This window comes from Gymnodraco acuticeps, unplaced genomic scaffold (assembly GCF_902827175.1).
Source record: "Gymnodraco acuticeps unplaced genomic scaffold, fGymAcu1.1, whole genome shotgun sequence".
Lineage (NCBI taxonomy): Eukaryota > Metazoa > Chordata > Actinopteri > Perciformes > Bathydraconidae > Gymnodraco > Gymnodraco acuticeps.
In genome coordinates, this window is record NW_022990940.1 from 542,058 (window position 1) to 554,625 (window position 12,568).

The following is a 12,568-nucleotide window of genomic DNA, read 5'->3' on the forward strand; positions in this document are numbered from 1 at the left end:
TCAGTCCTCTCCACACCAACAGACATGACGTCCATCACACGGAGGTTTCTCCCTGAAGTCTCAGCAGCTCTCTGGACACCATGCTGTCTCAATCCGTCCGTACTGAATATGAGATTGGGAAAATGAAAATAATAAATGCTTTAGACAATAAGAAATATAAAGTTGACTGTTGAGTTGCTCAGTTTTTTTAGATTGTCAATACTATTACTGTATAACTAATATCTCAGGTTAAGAGGCACATTCAAATACAGTTTGTCTTTTGAATTGTTTGTCTAAAGTCAAGGATCTAGAACTGGTACTTAGTTTTAATGATACAGTCTGGTTATTATGCTGTTTGGAGGAGGCCTCACAGGTAAGAGCACTAACTAGCTACCATCACATGTACCTTAGCTTGACTTAAATGTATTAAACGTATAGTTAAGTGATATCAAAATATAAATAACTAATGTCATGCAAACATATTAATATTTGCTTGATTCCAGTGTTGAATTTAGCACAATTGCATACAAACGTTAAGGGGTTTTAAGATGCTGAAGTATTATGCTAAAAACTCAATAACTTAGATTATTATTTATAGTTTTGCTGAATAGTTTCATGTCCGCTTACCTTAGAAACGTAAAATGCGACGGCAGCGTGCAGATGGGGAGCATGTTAGCTTAGCTTGGTAGCTTCAGCTAGCTCTAGAACTTCCAGCTCGGTGGCAGCAGGTCCCGCCTCGGCGTCACCTCTTTGCCCTTATTTGGAGCAGGCTGGAGAAGGCGGGAGTTGAACTCTGACGTCACTGTCGAGCCGTTAGTGGCAGACCGCCTACTAAGGGCTTCACGGCAACTCTGCAGAATCCTATGGGTGACGTCACGGACCTACGTCCATTTAGTCTATGGTGCGAACGCAGCATTAGGAATCGCATCTTGGCAGGTATAATACTATTCTGCATAAGCAATGTTTTATTATGGAAATATTTGGCCTGCAGTAAGTCATATTTGAGGCAATTATACAGAAGTTGTAAGTGTACAAGTATACTACTATAAATGGAAATAAATTAATCATTTCCGTTACGTGAATATGAAGGGAAGCGCGATTCATTTTAGACTTCAATCAGCTGTGACTTCAGGTGTTCATGCTGCCGACATACCCGTTTCAGATCCTCGTAGCAGATATCAAGCAAGAGCGAGAGGAGAAGACCTCCATCCGCGGAAACACGGGTACGTCCGGCCGTCTCGGCATAAGCGAACTAGCCGATCCGGCATCAAACCGAGTCGAGGCCCCTCGATCAGCTGATCCGTGAACACGGAAGTCACATTACGCACAAGCCGACCGCGTGCAGGCCCTCTACGCCGCATTCAATCCCTCCCAGGAAATTCAACAAGCAGATAAATGACGTTTATCCGTGTTCACAGCACGTTTAGGCATGATCGCCTCCGTGTCTCATCAGATTCGTATCTCGGCACCCCTTTGGGTTGGGGCAGTCCGGAAAATAATTATATATTTAAAAATGAATAATATAAAAGAAGAAAGAATGCACAGGTGCTCCTTCATACTTTCATGCATATAACTGGTGGTGGTGCAAACCGTGCTTGCTTTAATGATCATACGATCCCCTCTATCTGGTACCTCAATAGCATACCTCAGCTAATGTCTCAGTGCACACTTTTCCGTCAAGCATAAGGAATGGATGCAATATAAACAACTCATGCTCAATGTAGTCTTGCAGCGTATGTCTCTCACAGCAATGAGTACTCACTCGGCTCACGTTTTAATCATCTGCAGAATACCTTCATTACATTATTCATTAATCAGCACTTCTCCAGAACGGTTTCATCTAATTGCATCCCTGTCCTGTCATTCTCTGTTTTATAATGATTGCTTATTCTGCCCTTGTGCGTGTAACCACACGTATGCCCTATCCGACCTGATATCCGCACCGTACTGGCTAATCAAAAACTGTTAAACTCCTACGGTAAGCTATGCATATAACTGTGTGGTGGTGGTGTATCACATCCTTCTAAGATAATGTTTTACCACATGCTATGCCTCTCTCACTTATTCCAGCAGACTGCCTGAGCAATAAGAAGTCTTGCAATAGCCAGCAGACTGCCTGAGCATCAGAAGTCTTGCAATAGCCAGCAGACTGCCTGAGCATCAGAAGTCTTGCAATAGCCAGCAGACTGCCTGAGCATCAGAAGTCTTGCAATAGCCAGCAGACTGCCTGACCATCAGAAGTCTTGCAATAGCCAGCAGACTGCCTGAGCCATCAGAAGTCTTGCTCCATGCAATAGTCAGTATCACAGCTCACCCCATCCTATTTTCCTTCTCTCTCCATGAATGTTATGTTCATTATTTTATAAATGACCTTGCGATGTCTTCAGATCCTCTCTAGTTACTTACAGATGCTGCGCCTTCTGCTGGTTCGGGGGATTTCACAATGAGTGGTTGCCCCACCAGCTTGCCATGCCCTTCGTTCAACCAAATGACTCTGGATCTACACGTCAAGCCCCTCAAGGATTTCCCATATTCTGCCTCCAACCAAGAGCATGATTCAAAGCATACAATTCAGCTTGGTACTTTATCTTCTTCTGTCCCAACCTCCTCTGTGTACTTATGCAATAGATATAATAGTTGTTCATGCATTAATTGTATTTTCATTCAAATACCTGCAATCTTCAAGTGCTAAGTATTAAGCCACGCTAGAGTTCATTTCATTTGCTCCTCAAGGGCCTTAAGCAGGCACGTCCTCCACGCAATGATAAAGACTGCCTCTTAACTTCGCACCCGTGCAAAGGTTAATGTATAAGTTCAGGCAAAGGGGTTTCACTATACATTGATAAACGTCAGATGCAGTTGTTACAGCTTTCTATTGGTTTCTCAGGTGGTGAATATACACAGACCTCTCACCTTTTAATCCTCAGCATAATCTCTCCCTTACTGAATTAACTTTGGAGATCAAATATACACACTGTTTTGAAACATTCAATGTCTGACAGTTCTGTTTGGGGAGTCAAGGAACCCCGAATAATCATTGCTAAAACTAACACTGTTTTCTTTGTCCTTTATCTTCCATGCTGAACTTCTCGCATCATTGCCCTCTGACACATGGGTCGGCACCCATGTTTATTCGATGGCTGCAAACCCAACGACGAGGGTTCTCCTCCAAGCTGCGTGATCTCTGCCTAAGCTGCGACCTGCCCCCAGATCGCTATTCCCACTGTTTAAGAATCTGCACAGCCACAACCGCAGCTCTATATCCACCTACCTCAACCCTGAGTATCCTGGGCCGTCGGTCATCTTCTGCCCACCAGCGCTATATCATGCCTCACAGGAATGAGATCCTTTCAGCACAAACAACCATGAGCTCTTGCACTACTCGATGATGAGTAACGTTCAAAGATGTATATCTGTAGAATTCTGTTGCATACCAGGTGGTTGCTGGGTTAGATTATATTTATTTCATTATAGTATATTCCCCTCATAGCTGCATGCTTGGGGGGGAAAGCTCATTGTCGCTGCCTCAAAGACCTAGACACAGCAGTCTTGATAGGTAGTATATTCCCCTCAAAGCCGCGGTGCTGGGGGGGGGGTCGGCACTGGTCACTTCCAGGCCTACACATAGCAGTCTCTCTAGGTAGTATATTCCCCTCAAAGCCGCGGTGCTTAAGGGGGATGGCTTTTCGGGCTGTTCCCGGGCCTTCACATAGCAGTTTCACTAGGTAGTATTTCCCCTTAAAGCCGCGGTGCTTAAGGGGGATGGCTTTCAGGCTGTTCCCGGGCCTTCACATAGCAGTTTCACTAGGTAGTATATTCCTCTCAAAGCCGCTGTGCGGGGAAGAATCGGCTCTGGGCTATTCCTCAGGCCTACACATAGCAGTCTCACTAAGTAGTATATTCCCCTTAAAGCCGCTGTGCTTAGGGGGAATGGCCACATGGCAGCTCGCCAAGCCCTCTACTTATCAGATTTACATCACCAGCGTCAGGCTCGGGCTACGCAGTTTTGGGGGATAGTATCTAATCTCCACGCAGTTTTGGGGGTTAGTTATTTGATCATCACTCATCGTGCTATGTATATCTATGGAGTGATGAGGCCCGAGCCTAGTCGCCAAACTTAACTATATGCTGCTTCTAATAAACATGTTAAAGAAACACGTGAGTTGTCTGACTGAAATGGGGCGAAGCCTGCGAGCTAGTTCAGGCAGTCAACTCGAGCACTTATGCTGCATTCATACATAACGCCCCCTTGCCACTCTACAACCAACCAAACAGAGTCTCCTTAATATGCCGCTCTATTTAACCTGCCAGATCTCTCTCTATGCATTGCTTGCTGCTGCTATTGCTGCAGCTACTTCCACGTCGCTGCTGCTTGCCTGCCCCACCACCACCCCAGCTTCCACCTGTAGGCTCGGGGGTTAGTTTATTTGATCATCACTCATCGTGCTATGTATATCTATGGAGTGATGATGCCCGAGCCTAGTCGCCAAACTCAACTATATGCTGCTTCTAATAAACATGTTAAAGAAACACGTGAGTTGTCTGACTGAACTATTGGTTACATCCTAGCCTAAGTTTGGAGTCGACTCGGGTGGTCTTCCCTTCATCTGTGGTGTGGCTTCGGCAGAAATATAATTGGTCTCAATACACATTCAAAACGAAAGAGACAGAACAAAGGAAGCATTCACACAGACAGACAGGCAGAAAAAAGCACTGACTCAAAAGTGGGAGAAAGCAAAAAAAGCTATCTGAGGGATGTGATACAAAGTGGTTGAGATAGAGCTAGAATAAAGGGCACAGGAGACGGAGAGAGCGAGACACAGAGTGGGCAGATGAAAGAGTGTGAGAAGACAGTTAAAAATGTACAGAGTGGAGGTAAATGCGTACATCCTTTTCAGTTAGCCCGGCTAAAATCACAAAACATGGCTTTTAGCAAACACATTTTCCTTTTCAGACCAGCCCCGGGGGTCATTTTTAGAATGGACAAAATAATAAAAATAAAAATCACAAAGGTAGAAAATGCTCACAGATTAAATGAGAAGTTGCTTGAGATTCAAGCATCACAACCAATTCAGAATGCACAAACAAAAAAAAACGTTACTTTTGTTCTACTCACAACGGTGTCTGTTCTTCAGTATTTCTGTTACTTTTCTGTATTAGGCACAACATATACAGTATGTTCAAGGTTTTTAAAGAGCACTGCTATTTTTCAAATTGTCTCTCCACTGCAGAGTATGGTACCTACATAACACACATAAAACAGCCTGTCAGTGCCTGACTTTGACATACACTTACAGTCCTCCGACTCCCTCTCTTATAATTCTCTTCCCTTATCTTTTGCTCAGGCATGACCTAAAACAAAAAATGGACTCAACCTTCAAAACACCTCCAATCTGTCCCCCCAAGAGCTGCCTGTGGGTCTGTCTCCTTTCAAGTAAGCATTTTCTGTCCTTTAATCTTCCCCTTTCAAAGGCTTCAGTTGCTTGTGGGACAGAAAAGCTTTCTCCTGGAGCTTTCATATAAAGTAAAAAGGTGGGGAAAGTCGGCCTTCTACCACCTGTGCTATCTGTTTTTCTCTCTCTTCTATAATTCGAAGGTGGGTTGAAATGACACACAAGCTGCAGCAACAATCCAATACCATAAGCTGTGCCGAGACGATAAAGTAACTATGGAGGATCAAAAGGATTGACACGTTCTTATGTTGCTGCTGTCTGTTCAATGCTACTGTATGACAATGGGGGAAGGAGAAGAAGTGCTCATGGCGCGACGTCGGGATTGTATTCAATTACCGAATAAACAGCTCAACGGCAGAGAACTGCAAAGCTGGTTATTTTAAAGCCTGCGCAGCATTTTGTCTCATTGACAGGCATTAGAACGTGAATCTGCTTGTGTTTGTAGTGACAAGTTATTTGTTAATGACAGCTTATCTTTGACATGTGAATAACCCACTATATGGTAAGTACTAGTGATATTTTACCCATGCTGAAACAGTCAATTACTTTGTTCTTATTTTAGTGTCCTTTTTTGTAATTTTTTTAGAACAAGTAATTTTTTTGTTGGGAAATGTCCTAATTTAGTGGAAAATAAAGGGAAATATTTTGTTGTTAGTTTTAGAGTTTTGACGATTGTATCGTTATATCAACACAAGCTGAATAAGGTAAAAGTTAGTGAGTAGTTACATTGTACTGCCAGCATGTGTAATTTGGTCACACGTTTTTTGTATCAACCTTCCTGGAACCTACCCAAAAATAGTAACTCTTTTAATTACATATTTTGTCCTAGAAGTGTTTGATTGGTTGGACCTCCATAATTGACTGCTGTTGGCTTGATATGAATCACATTGGTTTAAAAATTAATTATTGATCAAGCTGCAATTGGACTTGTGAGATTTATATTATTAATGTAGCTACAAACTGCTGGAACAGGTTGAAGAGCCTTTCATTACTGATCATACTGAAGAAAGATTGGTCAGACTTTAATCATTGAAGGGATATGAAAAAGCCATGAAATGTAACACTAACAATCTGATTTCTCCAGTCCCTTGACTATCATTTTATGGTAGAGGCCTCTTCCTGGCACAAACCTGTTGGGTAAGGTGTTGCTCTTTTCACCACATGCATTTACAGAACCATAAAAAAAACAAGGATTCAACCATCTTAAAAAGTTGGATTCAACCCGACTTGTGGAAAGCGGTCTATTATACACTGAACAAAAATATAAACGCAACACTTTTGTTTTGTCTCCCATTTTTCATGAGATGAACTCAAAGATCTAAAAACATTTCTATATACACAAAATAACCATTTCTCTACAAATATTGTTCACAAATCTGAAAAAATCTGTGATAGTGAGCACTTACCTCCTTTGCCGAGATAATCCATCCACCTCACAGGTGTTGGCATATCAAGATGCTGATTAGACATCATGATTTTGCACAGGTGGTGCCTAGGCTGGCCACAATAAAAGGCCACTCTGAAACGTGCAGTTTTGCTTTATGTGGGGGGGTCTGAAAACACGTCAGTATCTGGTGTGAGGGGTAGGGTTAGGGGTAGGGTTAGGGTAATGTGAATCGAGTGGCCCATGGTGGTGGTGGGGTTATGGTATTGTCAGGCGTATGTTATGGACGACGAACCACAGGCCACTCGAATTCACAGACATACCCTAACCCTAACACTACCCCTAACCCCTCACACCAGATAACTGACTGTTTTCGACCCCCCCATACCCCCCCAATAAGCAAAACTGCACGTTTCAGAGTGGCCTTTTATTGTGGCCAGCCTAAGGCACACCTGTGCAATAATCATGCTGTCTAATCAGCATCTTGATATGCCACACCTGTGAGGGTTGGGATGGTTATCTCGGCAAAGGAGAAAATGCTCACTATCACAGATTTTTTCAGATTGTGAACAATATTTGAGATAAATTGGTTATTTGTGTATATAAAAAATGTTTTAGATCTTTGAGTTCATCTCATGCAAAATGGGAGCAAAAACAAAAGTGTTGCGTTTATATTTTTGTTCAGTGTAGAAGACTATCCCTTAACCTGATTTTATTGCCCTATGCAAGATGCTGTTTTGGGGGCCCTAGTTTTTAACAGTTTTTTAAAACTACAATGGGGGGGATTCCGAAGACTTTAAGATGATCTGTGGAGATGCATCAATCTGTGATTTCACGAAAACCAAGCAATTGAAACTTACAAATATTAATATTAAAAAGGTAAACAATAAGGCTCCTCTACCTCAATAATGCAAGAGATGCGGCAGTTTCTCAAACAATGTATAATTTTACATTTTTCATCTTCCTCAGACGTAACTCATTGGCTGACAGCCCAACGATGGTTTGGACTTTATTACCCCACACAAGCCACAGCTTTGCTAATCATTGCAGTTGAGTTGTGTTTATATCCTACATTTGATTTCAAAGCATATAATGCTTCACCGAACACAGGAGGGAGCTTGGCTGTCTACAAAAAAGACGGCTAATTTTAATTCTCCCCAAATATATTGAGGCTGAACCTGAACTTTCAGCTTGGGGGCCCCCTAGTGGGCCCTATGTAGACCCTCCGAAAAAAAGCGCGATTCTGCGATCGCAGAATTTAACCGCATAATCAGCAAAATGGCGCAGATTTTTAAAGGCCGCATATTTATCAAAAGGCCGCATAAATCCCCCACATTTTTCCACACAAGTTGAGAAGAAAAAAAAGTTAACTCGTCTTGACGTGAAGTGATGATGATGATATGAGGACGCAACGTCATCAGCTCGCGCATCACAGAAGGTAAACAACAACCGTAGAGTGAACGTGTGGACTCACACGAGAGAGAAAACACCAAGATGAAAAAATCTATCCATCTCATTTACCGACGAACATTTCTTGCGCAGAAGACCCGGGCAAAGCGAGTACCGCCGATGTCTTGCACGAAAAGTGGGGGGAAACTATTCTGCACCCCGTGCAAACTGTGTTGGAGCATAAGAGAACTCGACGGTGACGACCCACTTTGATTCAGTCAAAAAATGCTTTCTGCTGCTGCGGACAAGAAAGCCAAACAACTCACGTTCACCGAGGCATCAACCTCAAAAAACCCTTTCGAGGGCTACAAGAAACGAGGGTGAGAAGCCAAGATTGAAGCTGGTCAGATAACGAACAAGTAAATGAAAACAGAATGAGGCGGAGAAGTGTATGTGGTGTGTGTGTGGTGAGGGTGTGTAATGTGTGTGTGTGATTAAAATAGCCCAAGTGCTTTACAATAAAATAAACATTGAATGTGTTTAATTGAATAGTAAAGGGGTTTTAAACGTTAGTGGCAGGTTGTGTGTGAGAGAGAATAATAAATAAGAACAGCCCAATATGTATTTTTCCCCGCATATTTCGCAATTTTCAAAACCGCATAAAAATCACATAAAACCCTGCAATGTTTGATCGCATATATCAAGGATGTTGCCCCGCGTTTTTCTGGAGGGTCTACCTATGCATCTGCATGGTCCCGCCTATAGGAAGAAAACGGCCCTGAGTGCGAAGAAGGACTCATCTAGAAATGTTATTCATTACCTTAAAGACACGTCTTGGACCAGTGGCCTAGCTGTATCCTGAGCTTTGTAAGCTCTCATGAGCCCTGAGCACAGCATGAGATCCAGAGGCAGTGCTGCTCCGAACATGTTTCAGTCTAGACGGACGACAGCTTTCTCCATCAGAGCTCGAGCAGACTCTTTGAACAACCTGTCTGATGAGATCAAGCAAAACTCTTTAAAAACCTTCTTTGAGCACTACGATTTCTCGAACTGCAGTATGCTGGTCTGCCACTGATTGTTGTTGTTCGATTGCTTTTGGGCTTTAGAGTATAGCTTTTAAATTCAAGACACATAGGAAAAGAAAAACAAAATACAGAGAAACAAACAAAGAACATATGGTACAGATTTATGATAATCAAACTGCTTCTTGTGTTAGGCATTTCTTTAAAATAATACTTCTTTACGGCTTGTTACTTACACCAGTTTTCCAGCTTTGATGCCCTTGTCCTAAAAACGTTCAGCACACTTATTTGTTATTAATGGTCCTACTAAATGTATACCTTATTTTCAGCTGAACTGTCAGAGCTTTTATCATTAGTTGCTCCAACCCTTTAGATCAGGGGTGTCAAACTCAATGTTATCACGGGCCATATTAGCACTCAAGAGGGCCGGTTGTAACTTTAAAACTATACATATATAAATATTTAATATATATTAGACCCTCCAGAAAAACGCGGGCAAAAACCCTTGATTATGCGATTAAACATGCGGGGTTTTGGTGAAATTGGCGGAAAGTTGCGAAATAATGCTAAATATATTTTTTTAAATATTGGGCTGTCTTATTTATTCTCTCTCACACACAACCTGCCACTAACGTTAAACCCCTTTACTATTCAATTAAACACATTCAATGTTTATTTATTGTAAAAGCAATTGGGCTATTTTAAAATCACACTCTCTCTCTCTCTCTCTCTCTCACACACAACACACAACACAACACACACACACAACCAACACACACACAACACACACACACACACACACACACACACACACACACAACACACACCACCACACACACACAACACACACACACACACACACACACACACACCACAACACACACACACACACCACAGAACACACCCAACACACACACCTCCTCCTCATTCTTTTTTCATTTACTTTTTCGTTATCTGACCAGCTTCAATCTTGGCTTCTCACCTCGTTTCTTGTAGCCCTCGAAAAGGGTTTTGGAGGTTGGTAGGGGCCTCTGGTGAACGTGAGTTGTTTGGCTTTCCTTGTCCGCAGCAGCAGAAAAGCATTTTTGAATGATCAAAGTGGATCGTCACCGTCGATGTTCTCTTATGCTCCAACACAGTTGCACGGGGTGCAGAATAGTTTCCCCCCACTTCGTGCAAGACATCGGGGTACTGCTTTGCCCGGTCTTTAGCAGAATGTTTCGTCGGTAAATGAGATGGATTAGATTGTTTTCATCTTGGTGTTTTCATCTCTCGTGTGAGCTCCACACGTTCACTCTACGGTGTTGTTTACCTTCTGTGATGCGCGAGCTGATGACGTCGCGTCATCTACATCTACATCATCATCATCATCATCATCATCATCATCACTACTTCACGTCAAGACGAGTTAACTTTTTTTTTCTCAACTTTGTGTGGAAAAATGCGGGGATTATGCGCCATTTAAAAAATCTGCGCCATTTTGCTGATTATGCGGTAAATTCTGCGATCGAAGAATCGCGTTTTTCTGGAGGGTCTAATATATCAAATAATGTACTATATTACATATTTGCCTCTGCATTGGATTATTATCGGATAGGGTATAACTTCATAATTAACTACGTCTGAAAGCAGAAGTCTAGGGGCAAAATAATTGAAAGTCTATTCAGTGACAATGTCACAAAATGATTGAAAAAGGAAAGCCAAAATCTAAAAAAAAGAAGTGACATTTTGAAAAAAAAAGTAATATTTTGAGGAAAATGCTAATTCTAAGAAAAAAGCATCTCAAATTTCAGATGCATTGTGCTACATGTAGTTTATGGGCAACGTGCTTCTGTAAATCTGCATGTAACCTTATAATAAATATATTCTTTGCAAGCTCTTGTTGTGGGGGCCCACGGGCCTTGGACTTTGACACCCCTGCTTTAGATGATTACCTGAGGAACTTAGACTAGGACACTTATTGCAGCCCTATAAATGATCTCTCGAGACTCGCACAATTGTTTTTTTATAATTCTGATTCTAATCTCATTAAGTGTTCTTTATGGCACTTGTATCCATTGTTAACCACTGCCTTTTTTTATTTGCTACTTATTTTTGTGGACTGAGATGTTGTATTGTTGTGCTTTTGTTTTATTTAAGAAGCACTTTGTAACAGAATATTTAAAAGGTACTTTTTAAGTTATGGTATTATTATCAATAATACTTTTTTTTAAGTTAGCTGTTCATTTATAAGCTTTAATACTTTAGAAACAATGCGTATTGCACCTGAGTATAATGACAGTAAAGAAGACCAATCACTATCACAATTTAAAGGAGGTTCAGCTTTTAAAGAGGTGGGTCAGCCTGTTAAGACAATCCAGTATTGATTGTGCTTACACAGGTCAAATTCAGATTGAATAAGTTATCTTGTCTGCATCTCTGTACCAGACATCAGATTGTGGTGCTATCAGTTCCAGGAATAGCCTGGTGAACAGAGGATACAAAGGTCCAGTTCATTAGGCAGAGAGCCACAGCGACAGACTGCTCCGACTGTTTCTGCAGCACAGTCCCCTGATGCAAAAGTCAACTGAATAAAACAGGGGAACAGTTATAAATAGGAAAGAAGGATCATGTAAGGGATAGTTAAATGTGTTAATTAGACATTGCAGTCAAATGACTTTCTGTGAGATCTGTAAAAAAGTGGATGGTATCGTTTATTTGCGCGGTAACATTTCTTTATTCAATTTGACCAGTGTCCACCTTAATGTTGGGATAGTTGGATTCAACTCCTGGGGGAAAAACTAATGCAAAATACATTTTCAAGAGGTTTTAAGGATACACTTTTACCCAAGAATTTGAAAACCTCTGATGGCATAACATTTGAATTCTGCTGAAAACTTTGCTCAGAGGAGATATCTGACTGGACATATTGGACAGCAGAAGGGGGCCTTCGGCTTCACCTATAGGTCATATGTTTCACCAATGAGCCATGCTAATATGTACACATACCAAAATGAAATGTCCCCTTTGAACATAAAATAGTATATTCAAAATAATCAATCATTAAGCTTCAGTACCGCAGTGAAAATCTCAAGGGTTTTGTCTAACCGGGTAACAGGGACGCTGTGCCCTCTTACTTTCGGCGTGGCACCTTCATACCAACATTTTAAAGTGATGCCAGAGAACAACATTTCTGTTTGTCAAAAAACGGTATGATTACTCACAAAATCTGAAAAATCGTGTAGAATAGACCGTCAGACTGCATAGACAGCTTTGTTTTTACGGAGCTCCGATGTCGCATTGTTTTAATGTCTTCGGCGCCATCTTGTATAACAGGCGTCAGGTTCTCCCAATAATTCATA

At 41.6% G+C, this 12,568-nt stretch overlaps 1 protein-coding gene across 6 annotated transcripts in view; it reads right to left on the reverse strand.

Annotated features, from left to right (window-relative positions):
* Window positions 1-12,568, reverse strand: part of tnr (tenascin R (restrictin, janusin)) — a 224,754-nt gene that overhangs the window by 113,123 nt on the left and 99,063 nt on the right. For 3 of the 6 annotated variants that reach the window (XM_034234512.1, XM_034234507.1, XM_034234511.1), the window contains exon 1: window positions 9,026-9,182. The exons of 2 other annotated variants lie outside the window; for them this stretch is intronic. In XM_034234512.1, the coding sequence (XP_034090403.1) occupies window positions 9,026-9,132 (107 nt within the window). In that variant the 5' untranslated portion in view covers window positions 9,133-9,182. Of the gene's footprint in view, window positions 1-9,025; window positions 9,184-12,568 lie in introns of those variants that run through there. One more of the 6 variants, XM_034234506.1, reaches the window with a different exon arrangement.